The sequence below is a fragment of the Miscanthus floridulus genome, chromosome 1 (assembly GCF_019320115.1).
Source record: "Miscanthus floridulus cultivar M001 chromosome 1, ASM1932011v1, whole genome shotgun sequence".
Classification (NCBI taxonomy): Eukaryota; Viridiplantae; Streptophyta; class Magnoliopsida; order Poales; family Poaceae; genus Miscanthus; species Miscanthus floridulus.
In genome coordinates, this window is record NC_089580.1 from 30,730,232 (window position 1) to 30,751,562 (window position 21,331).

General features: G+C 46.7%; 1 protein-coding gene and 1 pseudogene across 1 annotated transcript; both read right to left on the reverse strand.

The window, feature by feature from the left end:
- Positions 1-5,783: 5,783 nt before the first annotated feature.
- On the reverse strand, positions 5,784-12,671 carry LOC136453923 (serine/threonine-protein kinase Aurora-3-like; annotated as a pseudogene).
- On the reverse strand, positions 10,584-11,159 carry LOC136453933 (S-locus-specific glycoprotein-like). The gene is made up of 2 exons (XM_066454483.1): positions 11,092-11,159; positions 10,584-10,971 (listed from the first exon to the last, which is right to left on the reverse strand). Exons 1-2 carry the CDS (start codon positions 11,157-11,159, stop codon positions 10,584-10,586), a joined length of 456 nt encoding a protein of 151 aa, XP_066310580.1.
- Positions 12,672-21,331: the final 8,660 nt, after the last annotated feature.

Sequence of the window (21,331 nt, forward strand, 5' to 3'; positions counted from 1 at the left end):
TGGTAAGACCGCAAAAACCAAACGACCAGACGGCTACAGAAGAAGGTGAAATCTAACAAAATGAAATTACAAAGCAAAATCACAAAATTGCTTCCAGACTCAAAAGTACCGACACTTGTTCACATATTACATATAAATCTTGTTCATTCGACTAACTACTTCCGCGAAGGGAGAACCGTTTCTTTCAATCTGTCCGCTAGGTCCCGCGCAAGAGGTGTCACCGCCTTCTCCATCTTGTCCAGCTCAGGATCTTCATAAGCAGGTGCAAAGCCTTGGCTCATCACCTTCAAATTGATCTCCCGATCATAATGAGAATGGGCGACAGCAAAGGCCTGGGTGATCCCGGCATGAAAGGCATCTTCCTCAAGTTGGTCCACCCACGCCGTTATACCTGTGGCACGAGCCGCGAGCAGGCTGGTCTCCACTGGCTCCACCACCTTCAGGGCATCAAGGACCACCCCGATTATAGCTTGCAGAAGATCGTGCTCGTCGCTCTCAGCCTGAAGGGTCCTTCGCACATGGGCAAGCTCCTTTTCCAGCTTGACAGAGACGTTCTCGGTGCTCAACCTTTGGCTCACCGCATCACTAAGATCCACCCAGAGGGAGTGGACCACCTCAACATCCTCATCCACCTTCTGCTGAAGGGTCGTGGCCCTACTCTCAGCCTTCCGCCTGAGATCCCGCTCTGTCTCCAGCTCCTTCAGGACCTCGATAGCCCACTTACTGGCCTGGGCATCCTTCTCGAGCAGCTCGTCCTGCTCCTTTAGAATCCTAGCAGCCTCTTCCTCTTCCAGCTTCACCCTCACCGATAGGTCCGCGAACATCCCATGGATCTCCTCCGTGTCCCGACGTATCTTGGCCTCCCGCTCCTGGGCGGCAGCAAGCTGCGCGGCCATATCTGCTCGTAGCCAAGCCTCCTCGGAGAGGCGATCCCACTCCGCCTTCTGCTCATGGAGGAATCGGGATTTATTCCGACTACGAGCAACGAGAATCTGAAGAAGAAGAAGAAGATCGGTATCAGAAATACGAAAACACAAAAACATGCGAAGAAAGAAGAAAACCAAGCGAATACCTGGGTAGTAGGGATAACGATCTCATGCAGGGCTCCTCTGGCCTGGTCTAGGGCATCTAGCATGGTCGAGATCCCGACGTCAAGACCCTCCCGCTCCATGCTCTCGGCATGATCGTCGAGCGAGAAAAGAGCCGACGTCGGATCCTGGGCGGGAATCCATTGGAGCGGTGGCTCCCTCCGGATGGGGGAGCGGCTGCCTCCCGACAAAGGGGCCGAGGGCGGCTCCCTCCTGATCCTATGCGGCACCACCGCCATGCCCGATGACCCTCCGGCCATGTCCACCTCCATCCGGCCCGCCTTGTCCGCCATGGCCTGGGCCACCGATGGCATCGACTGCGCCACCCCCTCGGATGCCTTCACGGCAACATCCAGCCCCGCCGGGCTTGGTACGGCCACGGCCACCTCCACCTGGGTCTCCGGTGGCACGGACTGCACTGCGCCCTCAGGCACCACCTCCGTCGGCGATACCAGACCCTCAGCCGGCTGTACCACGCCCACCACGAAAGATGTCGCCTGCTCGGCAACCACCGAGGGCGCGGGCGCCGTCAGATCGGCCAACACGGCTCCAACATTGGCACCACTTCTGCCCGAAATAGGGGCGACGCCGGGCAGCACCATCTGTCCCACCTGAATGGCGAGGCTCTTCTTGGGCACCAGCCCCAGGGAGTGGCCCGTCCACAAGAACCTACACAAAGGTAAAAGCCATTAGATCAAAATAGAAAGGGAAAAAGGATGAAAATAGGGGAACTAGCGGCTTATGCTGACGCCTTTGGCCAGCGGAACCATTTTGGGGATGGATCCCCAGATCCCTACCCCGACTCGTCTGGGCGGGACCGTTTCGAGCCTGCCCCCTCCTCTACGGTAGGGGGACTCATCTCCCTTACCTCATGGGGCGCGGCACCAGAGCCGCTCCCCTCCACCGTCTCATGGGCGTGGCACCAGAGCCACTCCCCTCCACCATCACCTCAGGGTCGGCGGCGGTAGGCCCGCCTTCCCCCATCCACCGATCCTCAGCTGGCACGCCATGCGAAGCGGTAGACTCTCCGGCCTCCATCGACCTCACCGACTCGCTTCCCTCCGTGTGGAACGGGAAGGGTCCCTGCACGGATGGGTGGGCACTTGTCAGCGTGTCCTCGTCCTCCAGGACACCCCAATCCATGTCGACGGCTACCTCATCGTCATCGTCATCATCATCATCGTCATCATCACTACTCACGTCCTCTCCCTGATCCCGTGCTTCCTGCTTCAGTCATCTTTTCTTCTTCATCTGCTCCCTTGCATTTTTGTCCTACTCGGCCGCGAGGCAATTCGCCGCCACCAGGGCCTTGTTCTTTGGCAGTGGAACCAGACTGTCTTTGAAGACTAGCCTCCCCGGCTGGTCCCAACATCGCAAAAGCAAGTATCAAAAAAATGGAGATCTAGGAAAAAGAAAGAGCATGGGAGAAGAAGGCTTACGAATTTGAAGAACCCAGGTTCTGGCCGCATTGGGGGATGTCCGGGCACCGAATACACAATGTCGAGGACACCGCCTGCAGAATCCTTCGTCAGCTCCGTCGCCTCCTTAATGCGCTGCGCCACTTCTGAGAAAGGGAGCGCCTCGTCTACAAGCACCGTCCCCTCAAATGACATCCCAGGCATCATTCGATGCAGGGGAAGCACGCATGCCATCAGCGGCGCCGCCCTCCTTGCATGATAGGCGCCGATAATCCCCGCCCCCTTTACGCCCCGTTCCTTCAGGACTTGGAGGGCGGAAAGAAGGTCAGAAAGGGGTTTCTTGTCTTTGAACTGGACGCCCCAAGCCCACAACTCCGGAGCCTCTTCAATAAGGCGCCCGGTGTACCTCGACAGGGTGGCACTCACATCATCCCTGACATAAAACCACCACAAGTGCCATCCCTTGTTAGAGGTCGCTAGACGCATGAACGGGTAACCCCTTGACCGGGTATGGCGTAGATGAACGCTGGCACATCCCATCGGCACGCTCACATCCTTCCCCCCAATCTTCCTCTTCGACAAACTAACGGTAAAGAAATACAGCCACAGATCAAAATGGGGATCGATCCCTAGGAAACCCTCACACAGGGCAACAAACGCCGCCATATGTTGAACCTCGTTGGGAGTTAGATGCTGTAGCTCCACCTCATAATAATCCAGCAGCCCCCGAAGGAATCTATGCGTGGGTACCGCAAATCCCCGCTCATGGAAGATGGCGAAAGATATGACATACCCTTCGGGTGGTGCCGGCTCACCCTCGTCACCAGGTAGCAGCCACTCCTAGACAGCGGACAGTGGATGGAGAAGGCCATGGCAGACGAGGCCCTCCAAACATCGAGAGGTGATGCTAGATCTGCCCCACAACTCCATTAAAGCAATTGGGGAGAAAGGTGGGTACGAGCTCAACAGCGGCTACAAGGCAGGCGCAAGCTTGACGGCGGCTGCAACATGGATGCAGGCCAGTCGACGGTGGCGGTGTGGACGTAGGAGGCTGGGGCGATTGGTGGCGGATGTTTCAGACGCAAAGGCAAGGGAGCAAAATACGGAACCTTGGGGGCGAACCCCGTGGTTTTATAGGGGCGACGGACGTGAGAAGGGCAACCGTTCGCCTCGATCTCCCGGGCATGCCACGCGCACCGCCGCGTCATGTCACGGGACACACGCCCGCAGTCCCTATCCTCTCCCACCAAAAATCATGGTGGACGGTTTGCCTTCCCCAGGCGAATCTGGACTCTCTACCCACCTAGGAAACGCAGGTCACGAAGACTTTTTTCTCTTTGGCCCACCTAGGGCCTAGAAGCTTGGCGGCCGGCCCAACTGAGGATGGGTCCACGAACGATCCGAAATCAAGGGCGCAAGTATTACTGGGATCTCAGTCCAAGTTCAAGCCCTAGTTAGGTCAGCCCTGAATGAGATCCCCACGAACGGGATACCACGACCCCCTTGAAAAAATATCCAGTTGACGAAAAACTAAGTCCTTCAGCCTTACCCACGAAGGGTCCGATACAACCCCCCGGGTGACCCTACTCGAATCACCTAGGGGATCGGGGGCTACACCCATCGGGTGCGCTCGCGCGCACCCTCTGGCAAAAGTAAGTCTGATGAAATCAAAAACACCCTCTAGGCGGTTCTATCTGAATCACCTAGAGGCTCGAGGGCTACTGTCGGGGACCTAATACTGGGGTACCCCAGGAGGTGGAATCAATAACCATCGAACGTTAAAAACTTCTAGATGAACAAGGGCGCCGCTACGTTCCTTGCCCAAATGACAGAAGTTTGGTTCCATCTCGCCCGACGCCTTTAGGCTAGCCCTGCCTCGCCCGAGGGCTAAGGGCTAGTCTTCGCCTCACCCGACGTCTTTAGGTCAGCCTCGCCTCGCCCGAGGGCTAAGGGTTGGCCTCCGTTCCGCCCGACGCCTTCGGGACAGCTCCGCCTCGCCCAAGGGCTAAAGGCTAGTCTCTGCCTCACTCGATGCCTTCGGGATAGCTCCGCCTCGCCCGAGGGCTAAAGGCTAGTCTCCGCCTCAGCCGATGCCTTCAGGACAGCTCCGCCTCGCCCAACCCCCGAGGGGTGGGCTCGGTCACACCCAAGGGATAAGGACTGGACTCTGTCTCGCCCAACGATCGAGGATGAACCTCACCCCGTTCGATGTCCAAAGATTGGTTTCATCTTACCTGATAACTTCTCCTTCGTTCCCTCATGATGATGGGTATAGAGCAAGACAAGATGTTTGGGTCAACCATGGCTTCAAGGACCATACCCTGTGCCCTGGTAGGAAAGGTACTGCCAGGGAACGACTAGACAGGTGCTTTAGACCCTTTCGGGCACCGCAGAGCCCAAAAGGTATTGCAGGCGCGTACTCCTCACCCTGTAGAGTTGTAGGCGCCGCCTTCAGCTCTGGGACACGGAACCCGACGAAGATATACGACAATCACTACACTCCAGAAAAGGATTTGTGATCTCCATGAAGGACGGACATGCCGTCACCATGTTATGGACCCAAGGGAGCGGCGCCCGCTTCCCGACCCCTCGGGTCCACCAAATCAAAGGACCTTGCCCACAGCGCTACTCCGGACCTCGACCCCGCATCCCTCCGATAGAGACTCATAGGAGCTAGAAGGCGTGCAGAGCAAGGCTGGGGAAGATTCATAAGTCAAAACCACTATACTGCAGCCCATACCCTGCGCAGGGTAGTATTCTGCAAACATCCTGACATTCTACAGGGGCATTGACAGTATTGTAGGCGCTTATCATCCTTTCACACCCATCAGAATTGGTAACCGAGCTAGGTAGACGTAAGCCACATGGCTAGGTGGAGTACGCATCCTAAGTCCTCACCCTTGTAAAGTCATCCCCTTCATCTACAAAAGGGGATGCGCTTCCTCCAACAAAGGGGGACCGAACGACACAAGACACACGCACACACAGTCAAGCTGCTACCAAGCTCTTGGCCTCCTTTTGACCCTTCCATCAGAGACTTGGGACCTGTCCCTCTCTCGATCATTTGTATCCCCTACTACAAACCATTCACAGTGCTAATAACACGAGCAGTAACAAACTGGATGTAGGGATATTCAGCCCGAACCAGTATAAATCTTGTGTCCTTTAGCACACCATCCGAGCCTAACGCGCATTACTATAAATTTACTTGCCGGTGCTTGTACGAAACACCGACAATAGTACACAGGCTGGCTTCTACTGACACTAAACAACATGGTTATCTCCAAGGATCAAGAACACTAGTGTGTTGCCCAGAAGATATCTTGCATATTTGCATATCGTTTACCTTTGATCTTGTTACATCTCTTTGCTTAATGCAACTTCCTGAAGGGTCTGCATTCTTCTTTATCCATGGATGTTTCATAATGTCTTCAAGACAAAGCCTCTTACTTGAATCCTTAACTAGCAGTTGCATGCATAATCACACTTATAAATTAGTAGTCCAGCCCACACCCATCAATTTCGCTAATCTCTTATATAACCACTACTTTTAGATATCACCTTGGAAATGAGATCCTTAGCCTCTGAAGATACATAAGGAGTGGAAGGGAATGCCAAATCCACCTTAACTATCCTGCACAAAATTCATGTGGCACAAAATGTTAAGGAATGAAGACTAGGGAGAGAGAAAAAAAACAGATGTTTCTACCTATACCTTCTCAAGGTATCATCCTGTTCATCAGCTTCGAAAGGAGGTGAACCATATAAGAACTCATAGCACAGGATTCCTAGTGTCCAGTTGTCCACAACATGGTCATGAGCTTTTTTCTCTACCATCTCTGGTGCCAGATAATCGATTGTGCCACAGAGTGTGTGTCGTTTAGCATTTGAACGAGCTGCCAATCCAAAATATGCAATTTTAGGCTAGACCTGGAGAAAGAGGAAGTTAGCTATAGTTATCAAATCAACACCAAGCATTTGATGCATCAAGAGCAATACCCATCACGGCAATAGCAGTTCTTCAGAAATACTGAGGCATTGAAGAAACATTTGTATAGACATTTCTCCACATATGTTAGTGAACCGGCAATAATATGTTATATGTGTTTCCAGATTCATTCATAGAGGCATGATACCTGTCTAGGTGCGACTTGTATTCAAGATGAATTACCCTTACCCTTATTGAGATGTAGTGACAAATATCATCTGCTTGGTACATATATATATTGTGCCTTGAGCTTTTCTCCTAGGTCAAGTAGTGTCTAGGAAGGATACCTTTCGATATTTAGGATCACTGATACAGAGAGACGAGGACATTGATGAAGATGTTAGCCATAGAATCAAAGCAGGGTGGATGAAGTGGCACCAAGCATCTGGTGTCTTATGTGACAAAAGGGTACCACAGAAGCTAAAAGACAAGTTTTATAGAACGGCGATTAGACCTGCTATGTTGTATGGTGCAGAATATTGGCCTACGAAAAGACAACATGTTCAACAGATAAGTGTCGCGGAAATGCGTATGTTGCGTTGGATTTGCGGTTATACAAGAAGGGATCGAGTTTGGAACGATGATATATGTGATAGATTAGGGATAGCACCAATTGAAGAAAAGCTTGTCCAACATTAGTTGAGATGGTTTGGACATGTCCAACAGAGACCTCCAGAGGCACCGGTGCATAGTGGAATTCTAAGCTAGGATAGTAACGTGAAGAGAGGTAGAGGAAGACCGAAGTTGACTTGGGTAGAGGCAATAAAAGGAGACTTGAAAGGATGGAATATAACCAAAGACTTAGCCTTAGATAGGAGTACTTGGAAAACAACTATTTACGTGCCTGAACATTGATTGCTTCTACTGGGTTTAACTCTAGCCTACCCAACTTGTTTGGGACTTAAAGGCTTTGTTGTTGTTGTATGATCAATGGGAGAGAATCCCCCTAATTCATTCATGCATTCCTTAGAGCTTATTGTAATCTCAGGTTTAGGAGTTTTGCAGCAAAAAAAAAGGAAAGATCAAGCACATGGGCTACGTATTTGAAGTAAACGCTGAGCACCATGCCTCAATAGTAGCTAGATCATCTGTGCGGCAGTCTAACTTGATTTTCATATTTTAATGTTGTCTATATGAATTTCCTTCCTACTTCCTAGACAACATTTCAGTTTTTGACACTTACAAAGAGAGTCTTACAGTCCGCATTGTTTACATAAACAGTGAAATACTTTTATAATGTAGACTTAAGAGGGGCAAACATTTAGAGAAAGAATTTTGAACCTATGCAATCAGCTGTAGATTGGATTCTTGAGCAAACTTAAAGCAATGGTTCTATTAGATCCTATTATATGCAAAAACTAGAATACTAGACCACTAGCCTATTAAAATTATAATAAAATGGTGCAAAAACTATGGGCCCTACCCTGGAGCAAAGTATTTTACAGTAATGATTATGTTAGAATCCATTTTGTGTAGAATAAGACTGTCTAGTAATAAACATTACAGCAACATAAAAACATTAAAAGTACAAAGACATGCATTGATCAATTTGCTTGCAACAATAAATAACAATAGAATAAATGCATAAATCAAATATAGTGCTAGAAATAATAACAGCAGCAATAACTTCATAAAGAAGAACCAACCTCGATGTCTAGTAGCAAATTCTCAGGCTTGATGTCCCTATGGATGACTTGCTTCTTGTGACAGTATGCCAATGCACCAGCAAGGCTCACGACATACTAAAGCACATAAGAATCATTGGTGTCACAATCTAACAAAAGAATGCCAAATAGAAGGAAACCTGCATCTGTATATCATGCTCTATGGTGTGGTGTGGCAATGCCAGCACAAGCTTTGCCATTAATGGCATCATCACAAGTTGAGACTAAGATAGTGTCATGCTAAAAGAAATACCATGAATTCTCGCTATGTTTTGTGTGTATGGGTTCACGACTTCAGGGGAATAAAGTCATAAACTGCAGAGTGCACTGCATGTGCGACACATCGGTAGCAGTTCATATAAACATTTGGTTCAGCTTAACTTGTAAAATGGGATCGATCCTTTGCCTTGCATTGGAGTTTCTAAAGAATACTTAATACGGCAATCAGATAAGGCAAAGATCCATAAAATCCAAAGATCATTTTGAAAGATTATTAAATGGCACTAAAATTTCCAAATATCAAATTATTTTCAATGTCAACTGCCTTTTAATAATCTGTAACTTTAACTTGTAACCATTGCACACAATGTACCAGCAATCAATGACTCATTCTGTCATACATGATATTGATTCCAGTAAAATTAAGTTAGGCCATTACTCAACTTTCTTGCTACCATTCATGACTTGAGTAGAAGTGCATACAATTGCCAACCAAAGACCTACCCGGCTCACGGTCTAGCTGCCTAGTTCTCTGGAACTTTGTTTGTACAAGTGTCTCTCTCCCTTCGCCCCCCCCCCCAAAAAAATCACACAGTTGCTGTGACTTTGCCTCCATTATTATGGTTCAAGTTAACAACAGGAGGAGGAGTGGCAATCCAACCGTAGGCACAACCGGGAAATAACAGCTAAGCAAAAGGGAAACGGGACGGGAGTATTTACTATGGCGGCCGTGCGCTCGGTGAAGCGGCCAGCAGCGCGAAGGACCTTGTAGAGCTCGCCACGGGCCGCGTACTCGAGGACGAGGACGACTCGCTCTTCGTCGTGGAACCAGACGAAGAGGCGGAGCACATTGGGGTGGTCGAGACTATGCTGGATCTCAATCTCCCGCCACAGGTGCGCGTGGAAGCGGTACTTCTCCAGTTTCGCCTTAAATATCACCTTGAGCGCCACCACGTACCCGCTCTGGATCATCACCACACGTAGATTAACTTCCATGTATAGAGGCAAAATTTTGGGGTGATCGAGAGAATTGGAGGGTACAAGTTGATTACGTCGACCTGCTTCTCGCGGGCGAGGTAGACCTTGCCGAACTTGCCCTCACCGATGTACTTGCTGATCTCAAAGTTGGACATGCTCCACTCCTCACGCGTCGGCATCGTAGGCGGGAGCGGCAAATGGTGGGGCGAGAATGAGGGGCGAGGTACGAGTTGAAGGAGACGGCAACGGGTTGCGCCGAGGAGCGGAGAAGGGGATGGGATGGAATGGAACGGAGAACGGGTTTGGAATTTGAAATGGAGAGCGGCGGCCGTCGGGTCAGTACCGTACTACCGTTTGATTGGGATCGCGAACTGCCGGAAGTGGGGGAGGGAGAGAGAGAGCGGGCCTCTAATATGGGCTTTGCAGTCTGGTTCACTGTACAACTTCGGCCCATTATCTTACAATCTCAACATCTGCATAGACACCGCGCGGACACTGGGTCACTGGCCCAGCGGTAAACAGGCCATTTAGGCGCGCACGGGTCAAATCATCGAGGAATGAGTTCGCGCACCCACCCGGCCTGCTACGTGTGAGTCCACAGTGTATTCCCACCCTCTAGAAAAAAAATGCAATTCTAGCTTCAAATATGAACACGTGTTTTTTTTCTGAACGAATGGAGTATATATTTTGGTGGGTCCCATAATGATTTGATGACTTTCTGATGTTTGGTTTGCAATGTGTAGAACCGGGTCTACATGCACAACTGGGGCCACCAATCATTACCATCTACCCATTCTCCCCCCCCCCTCCGTCCAAGGCCCTGTTTGGCATGGCTCCAACTCTAGGTGGAGCTACTCCACTCTAGAACTCTAGGTGGAGCCAGCTCTAGGTGGAGTTGGAGCTGTCTGATTGAGGTGTTTGGCTGGGAGGATGTCCCCAGCTCCAGAAAAGAGGAGTTGAAGGTGAATTGTCATTCTTGCCCCCAACTCATGGTCCCACATGTCATCCTCTTATTCTCCTCTTTTCTTCCTCAAGGACAGCAACGCCTCGCTTGCGACGCCGAAGCTGCTACATCGACAGGACGCGTATGGAACCGTTTGGCCCATAGCCAATTTGTGCATCTACTCTGCTAGAAGTCAATTGATTTAGCTCGAGTTTGAATGACAACACAATCGATTTCTAGTGAATCAAATCATGACGAAGCAGCAGGGAATGAATTCAGGCATACCTAGTTCAGACAATGCAAGCCTAACATAGAGGTCCTGCCGCCGTCGACGAACCGCGTGTCCATGAGGTCGTCGAACCACTGGATGCATCCGCTCCCGCCCCCGCGGATGTCCACCGCCGAGTACGCCGTGCAGGAGCAGTTAGCCAGGCACCTGCGCGCGCACTGCTCGAGGGTGGCGCCGGCGTCCACGACGCAGCTGTGCGTGTCCGGCAGCTTGACGCCGCGCAGGAGGTAGAACCCGTCCCCGCCGCCGTCGCCGCCGCCGCACCCGCCGGACGTGTTCCGCATGTACCACTCCACCGCCGACCTCGGCGTGAACCCCCTGACGCATCTGCAGGGCGTGGCGTCGACCACGTTGCAGACGGCGAACGCGCCGCACCTGCCGTAGCTGCGGGGGAGGAAGACAACGGCGTAGGAGGGAAAGAGTCACGGCGCGGGGGCTCGGAAAAAATAGAAACGAACCGTTTTCTGTGTAATCAGTGGTATGGGTGGGTAATTACCCACCAACTCCACGAGGAGGTTCAAAAGAGAGGGTTCTGGAGCAGCAAAAGAGGTGCTCCAAAACTTCACCCCCATTTGCACTATAGCTTCATGTAGTTGGCAGCTCTATGGAGTTTTGGAGCTAGGGTGTTTAGCTGAATTTTTTGCTAGAGTTGCTGAAGTTCTGAAGTGAAGCCATGCCAAACATGCCAAGGAACCGCATACTGCGGGCGCTCTAAGGGTTGGTGTGCGGTTTGTACGGTACCCGCCCGGCTAACCTACAATCATTTAAAGTTAAACGTTACTTCAAATCATTTCAACAAAAAAACACATCCCTACATACATACATGACATAATTTCTGTAGATGTCGGTACTTACATGAATTTGGTGACAGAGCTACGAGACATGCCAATCCTTGTCTTGTCCAGTCTATGCTACAATGGCATAAGTTTCTACTCCCTTTGTGTTTTTACAGGTCACATTAGGTTTGTCTTAAGTCAATCATTACTATCTTTAATTTGACCAATCATTCTATAAATTTCTTATAGTTTCACAACATATAAATTATATAATATGAAACGCATTTCGCATAGTGAATCTAAGTGAATAGTGAATCTAATAACATAAATCTTATGACATGACTCTATATATATTCCTTTGGGAAGTACTCCATCCCAAAAGTTTCTTAGAAAAAATCTCACTTTGCTAAGCTAGCTTGCTCACTCCGGCAAGGTTTTCCTACACGAGCAAGGTTGCTTGCTGCCTCTCGTGGCTCAGCGGGAAACCAAACACACAATACTTTCCTTGCCTAGCTTTGAAAGGTCAGGCAATACTCACCAAGCTACCTCAAGTGGGCAAAGAAACCAAACATCCCAAAATGAATACAACTATGCTCTGTTCGCTTGAGCTACTTTTTAGCCATGGAACAGTGTTTTTCTCTCACAACATTTCAGCATAAGCATCAGCATAAATCAAATTTCAGCATAATGAGATTTATGCAAGTAAAAGTAGCTAAAGTTTGACCAACTTTACAATGAACAGTATTAACGTTTATGTCTTCAACAAGGTTTATCATGAAAATATACTTTATAATTAGTCTAATGGTACTTATTTTCTATCAAATTATTATTCTTTTTGTAACTTTGGTCAAACTTTTAGTCATTTGACTCCTCAGAAAGTAAGAATTGCATTTTAATGAATAACGCATATATGTTTTAAGGTATGTTTTCAACTAATCACATGCATGCATGTGTGATGCAAAAGGAAAGACCACAAACGGGAAAGGAAAAGTGTATGGAGTCATTGGTAGCTAGAGTGTATCACAAACACATAAAGATATTAAGGTCTATATACAAGAGTGCTATTGTGTTAGAGTGTGTCCTAGTGAGAGAGAGCATAAACAAGCAGTTTGGCTAGTTGCTAGCTTCAGTTTTTGTTGACACCGTTTTTTGCACATGTCAGAATAATCGGAGTGGATTAATCGGTAAGGGGAAAGTTATTGAATACTTTGATAGCCGATGAAAGCCAGCTTGTATAGATGGTTGCCGATAGCTGGTGGTGGTCGATGGAAAGGTTGACTTGGACTCGGGCGTTGCCGATGAGGTTGGAGGTGTTTTTGTCGATGCCGATAAAGGGAGGCTTGAAGACTACTGCCGATGGAACATGGAATATGCCGATGAAGGGAGGCTTGAAGACTACTGCCGATGAAACAGGGAGTATGCCGATGGGAAGGAGGACGGTGAGTTTTCCATCGTAACTGAGGCGGACAGGGAAATAGATAGGAGTTGATTTCCTTTTCTATATTAGTTAGAGTATGATTCGTGTAAGAGTCACGTGTTTCCTTAGATATGGGATTGGTGTCCTAGTTGTGTTCGGTTGTGTCTCTTTAGATCAGGGTATAAATATGGAGTGAGGAGCAATGTAAAAATATATATCAATCAATATCAAAACCAACTTTTACTCCTATTTGCATCTACTTTTCGGCGACTTCGTCAATTTGCATACTTTTCTTTTTACGAGTTCTCATTGATTCGGCGAGCTGCATCGCTTCAGTGCGATCTTCGGCGATTCTCGAGTTCCGCGTGAGCACCTCTTGGCCGTGACTTCCGGGCGTATCGCTGTTGTCAGGACCAAAGTGTTCGTCTCTTCATCCTTGTCGATTAGCAGGTCAAATCGACTGGCACGCTTTGGATATCGATTCGGGTATTAGCCCTTTGTGTTTGCAGATCCACTTTTGCATCAACACATCTTTTGGCACGCTCGGTGGGACCAATCAATCAATATGTTCAATTCCGAGATCGATCCGGGGAACATCATCGCAGTATCAGAAGAAGATCTCAAGGAAGAACAGAGGCAGGCTATGGAAAAGGCTGTAGAAGAATACAAGCAGCTTTGTCTGAGATCGTTTAGCTTGAACAAGAGTGGACAAGTCATCCAGAAGCAAGATTTGCCGTTACCTCGGCAGGTTACCTTTGACTCCAATCCTAGTAAACTTCAAGAGATGGTTAATTCTGCAGTAAATCATGCTTTGATTAATCATTCCAATGTGCTATCCAACACTGTTCATAATGCTGTGGTTCGGACTCTCAAAGAAGGACAAGCGGCACCACATTACGTTGGGCCTGCCTATCATCAACCAGAGCCGGCATCTGTCAAAACTCCATCGGCTCCTTCGGCCGTTGTGGGTACAGAAGTTACTTCCCCTCCAGTATTGGCAGGCTCACCTAATATACAATCTACACCGATACAATCAGATCAGGTGTTACCAGGAGGGCGAGTTCAGCTTAATACAGATCTATCGGCATCAGCTATGTCAGGCCCTGTGTCTCAGAATAACCAGATTCCTACTAATTGGTGGGGATATGGCATGCCTCCAGAGTCATCTGCTTTCAATCCTAGGTTACCTCAAGTATTTGATGCAGCAGGAAGAGCGCCTATATCATCGGCCGTTTCGCCGATGGCTCAAGTGCCTCAATATGCCGCAACTACTTCTGTACAACCAACCCCAGGAGGTTTCCAGATGCCTATGATTCAAACATTCAATTCAAGTCCATCGGCGAGCGTACTGCCGATGCAGCAGAAAGCTCCTGCTATGAGTCAAACTGGGGTTCAGTTCATACCTCAAACCGGTTATAATTATCCAACAATATCAGCAAATTACCAGCCATCGGTAAGTTTTGTACCAATGAGTTCTAATAATGATTGGTCAGGACAGTTACCTGTTCAACATACAGTTCAGCGAAATCAGCAGGTTGCAGGGATTCAACAAGGTCATATGCAAGCTGGTTTTCAGAATCAAGCATCGGCAGTCCAGCCGATGAATCCTTTCCAACAGGCTAATGGACCACAAGTAGCGGCAAATATGCCGATTGCTGGAGACCGTGGGCTACAAAGATATGTGGAGGGATGTCAGCAGGCACCTCCTGTAGAAATTCAACCAGTTCGTCAGCAGGAGGCTGATGCTTTTTGGGCCGATAAGATAGCAGAGATTGTGAAGGATCAGTTTGGGATAAAGCCCAAGGTCAATACTTATTCTTATCGAACTCCATACCCTCCTGCTTACGATTTAATTCCTCTCCCAAATCGGTACAAGGTACCGGATTTCACTAAATTCTCTGGGCAAGATGATACATCAACAATGGAACATGTCAATCGCTTCATTATTCAATGTGGAGAGGCAGCTAACAGAGATGAGTTAAGAGTTCGATTATTTTCATCATCTTTGTCTGGATCAGCATTTACATGGTTCATTTCATTGCCACCAAATTCTATTATTACCTGGGTTGATCTAGAAAAACAATTCCACAAGTATTTCTTTGCTGGAATCCATGAAAAGAAGCTTACCGATTTAGTAAAATTGAGACAACGTAATGATGAATCGGTAGAGAGCTTTGTACAAAGGTTACGAGATGTAAAAAATAAGTGCTACAGCCTGGTGTTGGATGATCGGCAGCTTGCCGATTTGGCTTTCCAGGGGTTATTGCCACATCTTAAAGACAGATATGCTTCTCAGGAGTTTGAAAGCCTCAGTCATCTTGTGCAAAGGATCTCTGATCAGGACACTAGGGTTTTTGAACCTAAAAAGAACTGGAGTAAAAAGGTATCATTTGTTGAAGAGGTAGGAGATTCTGACTCTGATGAAGAACCAGTTATCGGCTTAGCTGAGTGGGTTAAGAATAAAAAGCCGATATCATGTCCCTTTGGTCAAAAAGAACCAGAAAAGTTTACCTTTGATATCACCAAGGCTGATAAAATATTTGATCTTCTGCTTCAAGAGGGCCAAATTAAGCTGTCACCTAATCACGTGATTCCATCGGCAGAAGAGTTGAAGAAAATTTTGTACTGCAAATGGCACAATGCAACTTCACACAGTACAAATGAGTGCAAGGTATTCAGGCAACAGTTACAATCGGCAATTGAATCTGGGAGAATTAAGTTTGGTACTTCCAAGACCCAGAAGCCGATGAAAATTGATCAACACCCTTTTCCAGCAAATATGTTGGATGCCAAAGGAAAGACCAAGGTATTGACATCAGAAGCTGCTGAGAAAAACGCGTCAGTAGACCCCCAACATCGGATAACTACTGATGATGCAAAGAGTAAGGGTTTGCTAGGGGAAAGCAGTAGTTCCAAAAAACCTCCTCGACCTGGCATGGTGATTACTCATCGAAGGCAGCAGGAGGGTTGGCGTCAACGTAATGACCGATATCGGCAACAGCAAGAAATGAGACGTCAGGAAGAGTGGAATCGACATAAAGATCATTGGAGATGTCCGTTCTTCATCCATTGCTGGGAAGAAGGTATTAAATTGCCAACTGTTGAAAATTGCCCCGAGTGTAATGGTTATTACGGAGTCAATCGTTCAGAAAGGATGTTTCAACGTGGTAATCAGGGTTTGTCTATCAACGAGCCAATCAGAGGCAGAGCATCAGTGCATGATCGGCTGGGGGGCAGACTTAGTGTACATGAGAGGCTTGGTAAACGCGCTGGATATTTTCCAAGGAATCAAGAGGAGCTTGAGGAGATGGCAAACGCAAGAGTTCCCGATGAGGAGATATTCTACAGGGACCCTAATATACGTCGCGTAGAACTAACTAGGACTTGTTATCAGCCGGTTTGGAAAACCAAGTTTCCTCGATGGTGCCCAGAGGGTCTGACAAAGACGCAGAGGAGGAGGATGCAACGTGAGCGTCAGGAGGATTTATACCAGGAGGAAAATTCCTCCAATGAAAAGCCTGGTCATCAGCAGTGGCAGGTAAAACACAAAAATAAGGGTCCATCGGCAGATGTTAATATGGTATTCATGTTGCCGATGGAGTTTTTGGCACTATCTGATAATGAGGAAGAAGTTGTTCTCTCTGATCAAGTAGCTCAGTTAACACTAGATCCAATGATGGCCGTTTTTGAGAAACCTACCGATGACGAGAGACAGCATCTTAAGGCTTTATTTGTGAAGGGCAGAGTTGATGGGCAGCCTGTGTCTAAGGTACTTATTGATGGAGGGGCTGCGATTAATATTATGCCTTATGTGATGTATCGGAAACTTGGTAAGGGGGATCAAGACTTGACCAAAACCGATATGATGTTGAAAGATTTTGAAGGCAATGTGTCACCGGCTAAAGGGGCAGTGTGCGTGGAATTGACCATCGGCAGTAAAACCTTGCCAACGACGTTCTTTGTTATCAACGGCAAGGGTGCATATAATCTGCTTCTAGGGAGGGATTGGATTCATGCTAATTGTTGTGTTCCTTCTACAATGCATCAATGCCTCGTACAGTGGATTGGGGATAAGATTGAGATCGTCCCTGGTGATTCTTCTTATATCGTCGCATCGGCAGAATCAGATACTTATGAGCGAACTAAATGCATATCAGGAGAAGCTTGGGAAAAAGAGTTCCTTAGAGTTGCTGATTATGAAATTCCACCAAGCAGTCGGTTCTGAAGAAGAGTTTTAATGGATAGGTTTGCCGATGATGGGAAATTAGGTCAAGGGTTCACATCGGCAGATGATTTAGTAGAAGTAGATATTGGTGATGGTAATAGGTCAAGACCTACTTTTATTAGTGCTAAGTTAGATTCCAAGTGTAAGCAGCGAGTAACAGATTTATTAAAAGAATATAAAGATTGTTTTGCTTGGGATTATACTGAGATGCCTGGATTAGACCGATCGATAGTTGAACATCGGTTACCTATCAAATCTGGATTTCGGCCACATCAGCAGCCAGCGCGCCGATGCAACCCTAATGTACTTCCTGACATTAAGGCCGAAATAACTAAATTAATTGAAGCAAAGTTTATTCGGCAATGTCGATACGCAGAGTGGATCTCTAATGTGGTTCCTGTTTATAAGAAAAATGGAAAACTTCGTGTTTGTATTGATTTCAGGAATCTCAACAAAGCCACACCGATGGATGGTTATCCAATGCCGATTGCTGATTTGTTGATTGATGCTGCGGCTGGACATCAAATTATTAGCTTCATGGATGGTAATGCAGGTTACAATCAAATATTCATGGCTGAGGAAGATATTCCCAAGACTGCTTTCAGATGTCCAGGTCATGTGGGGTTATTCGAGTGGATAGTCATGACGTTTGGTTTGAAAAATGCCGGTGCTACTTATCAAAGGGCTATGAACTTTATTTTTCATGAATACATCGGCACATTAGTGGAGATCTACATTGATGATGTAGTGATTAAGTCTGGAGATATCACAGCACATTTAGCCGATCTGCGAAAGATACTGGAGTGCACAAGGAAGCATGGATTGAAGATGAATCCTAATAAATGTGCATTTGGTGTATCGGCAGGACAATTCTTGGGTTTTATGGTGCATCAGCGGGGCATTGAAATCAGTAGGAAGTCTATTGATGCAATTAACAAGGTGATTGCTCCTGCCAATAAGACTGAATTACAATCTTTGATCGGTAAGATTAATTTCATTAGAAGATTCATATCTAATCTGTCGGGTAAGATCAAGGCTTTCAGCCCATTACTTAGATTGAAAGCTGATCAGGAATTTGTATGGGGAGTTGAACAGCAATTAGCCCTTGATGAAATTAAGAAATATTTATCAAATCCTCCAGTGCTAGTTCCACCTCAACATGGGAAGCCTTTCAGGTTATATTTGTCAGCTGATGATGCAGTTATCGGTTCAGCTCTTATTCAAGAATTTGAAGGGGAAGAACGTGTTATTTATTATTTGAGCAGAAGATTAGTGGATGCTGAGACAAGGTATTCGGCTATCGAGAAATTGTGTCTGTGCTTATACTTTTCTTGTATCAAATTAAGGCATTATTTGTTATCTGCCGAATGTACGGTCATATGCAAAGACGATGTGGTCAAGTATATGTTGTCGATGCCGATATTAAGTGGTAGAATCGGCAAGTGGATTTTAGCATTATCAGAATTTGAACTACGCTACAAATCAACTAAGGCAGTTAAAGGGCAAGTGATGGCTGATTTTGTCACTCAGCATTGTAACACGGTGGATTCTCTGGGGATTGCTCCCTGGACACTTTTCTTCGATGGATCCACATGTGGTGAAGGAGCAGGTATCGGCATTGTGTTAATTTCACCTCAAGGGAAGAAGTATGAGTTTTCATTGCCGATTGTTGCTACAGCAACAAACAATCAAGCTGAATATCAAGCCTTGATAAAAGGGTTAGAATTGCTGAAGGAAATACGTGCCGATGTTGTTGAAATCTTTGGTGATTCTATGCTAGTTATAAATCAATTGGCTGGAAGTTATGAATGCCGAAGTGAAGCCTTGATTTCGTATTATGAAAGGTGTTTGCAATTATTGAAAGGATTTAGAGATTTTCGTCTTGAACATATCTCTCGATTGCATAATGAGGAAGCTAATCGATTAGCTCAGCATGCTTCAGGGTATCAGCCTATTCAGGAAGTGCTAACATCGGCAGTTGATACCGATGATTGGAGGAAAGAGATTGTCGATTATTTGAAGGATCCAGGTAGAAAGGTTGAGAGACGTATAAGGTTCCAAGCTACCAAATATGTGCTCCTCGATGATGAATTATATTATCGAACTATAGATGGAGTTTTACTCAGATGTGTTAACAATGATGAATCGAAAAGCTTGATGGGTGAAATTCATGAAGGAGTATGTGGGGCACATCAATCGGCTTTCAAGATGAAATGGATGATCAGAAGGAATGGGTACTATTGGCCAACTATTCTTGAAGATTGTTTTAAATATTTTAAGGGATGCCAGGGGTGTCAAAGGTTTGGTAATATTCAAAGAGCGCCTGCGTCGGCTATGAATCCTATAATCAAACCATGGCCGTTCCGGGGATGGGCTATTGATCTCATTGGTCAGATTTATCCGCCATCGAGTAAGGGACATAAATTTATCCTGGTTGCTACCGATTATTTTACAAAGTGGGTTGAGGCAATTCCTTTAAAAAAGGTGACATCGGTCAATATGATTGATTTTGTGAAAGAGCATATTGTTTACCGATTTGGTATTCCTCAGACTATCACTACCGATCAGGGCACTATGTTTACATCAGGAGAATTTGATGAGTTTGCTGTGGGTATGGGAATTAAAATTTTAAATTCTTCTCCATATTATGCTCAGGCTAATGGTCAAGCTGAGGCTTCTAACAAAGGGATCATCAAACTCATTAAGCGCAAAATTGAAGAAAATCCTAGGAGGTGGCATACAGTATTAAATGAAGCCTTGTGGTCATATCGGATGTCATGCCATGGTGCAACCAAAGTAACGCCTTATCAGTTAGTATATGGACACGATGCAGTGTTGCCTTGGGAAATTAAGGTTGGCTCTAGACGAATACGTTCTCAAAATCAGCTGACAGCCGATGAGTATAATACTCTTATGAAAGATGAGTTGGAAGATGTGGCGGGTCATCGGTTAAGGGCTTTAGTTAGTATTGAAGAAAATAAGAAAAGGGTAGCTAGATGGTATGACAAGAAGGTGAAAGTAAAAGAGTTTGCCGATGGAGATCTGGTCTGGAAATTGATTTTACCGATTGGGACTAAAAGTTCAAAGTTTGGAAAGTGGTCTCCTAATTGGGAAGGTCCATATCGGATAAATCAGTCTATTCCTGGTAATGCATATATTTTAGAAACCCTCGAAGGGGTTGTGTTTCCCAGAGCGTTAAATGGAAAATATTTAAAGAAATATTACCCTAGTATCTGGACAGATGCATAAGAGCATAAGTGCCGATAACAGTACTATCGGCTGGAATTATGCAAGAGTATCAATATCTTATAAAGTGCCGATACAATAAATAAGATTACACGTTCAGCAAGGATTGGATAGCTAATATCGCACGCAGGCGAATCTGGTCGGCTTCTTCCATTTCTTTGATATCGTCATCGGCAGCACCCTCCACAGGCTTGAGTTTCTTCTTCATGGCTAAAGCTTTGCGAGCTTGGATATCTCTTTCTTGCTGAAGGGCTTTGACGGCATTGGGTAGCTGGCTTTCTTCTTGTTGAGCATGAGTTAAGGCTGCATCGATTTCTTTCAATTCAGCCAATAGAGCTGCCTTCCTTGCCGATAGATCCAAGATTTTCTGCTTAAGTGCAGCACCCGAAGTCTGCAAGTTGACGATGCCCTTGTGCTTCTCATCAGCGATTTGTTTCAGTTGTAGCATCTCTCTTTTAAGTTGAGCTTGAGCTGCTCTATCGGCAATGCGCTGAGCAGCCCGTTGATATTGCAGTTGACGGCTTTCTAAGTGAGCTGCTGGGAAGAGTATTTCTTCAACATCGGCAGGGACCTGGCCACGAATTGTTTTGAAAATTGCCTTTGCGGGGTCCGAATCATCTACCAGTTGGGCGGTACTTTGCTGTAGCAAGTTCAGGAGGGTTTCCAACTTGGATTTAGTCTCTGCCGATATTGTTCCCAGTGCAAGGGAAGAACTTGTTTCCTCTCCATCGTCGTCAGAAATGTCAATGGCAAAGGAAAATAGGCTGTTCGGAGAATCTTGTTCCTGAAAGAAAGACAAGGAGATCAATCAGGGGTAGGTATGAGTATTGTAAAATCAGATAGGTTAATCGGTTTACCTGTTTCAAGGCAATTTCCTGTGCTTGACTGGAGGAAGCAACCTGGAGTATGTCGTGTGGATCGGCTGAGCTTGCCGATGGGATATCCTCTGTGACTTCATCGGTGGTGGGCTCTTGAGGTATGATGACCGATGACATTGGGGCAGATGTAGGGATCGGCATAGATTTTTGTCGTTTTGGCTGTGCTTCAGTATCTGTTGAAGCTTTGCGCTTTGCTTGGACA

Excerpts from the sequence above, each read along its gene's own strand:
- LOC136453933 (XM_066454483.1), bottom strand. The coding sequence starts at position 11,159 with ATGGGGGTGAAGTTTTGGAGCACCTCTTTTGCTGCTCCAGAACCCTCT. Across the intron at positions 10,972-11,091 it reads CTTTTGAACCTCCTCGTGGA|CTACGGCAGGTGCGGCGCGT; the intron begins GTTGGTGGGTAA and ends CCTCCCCCGCAG.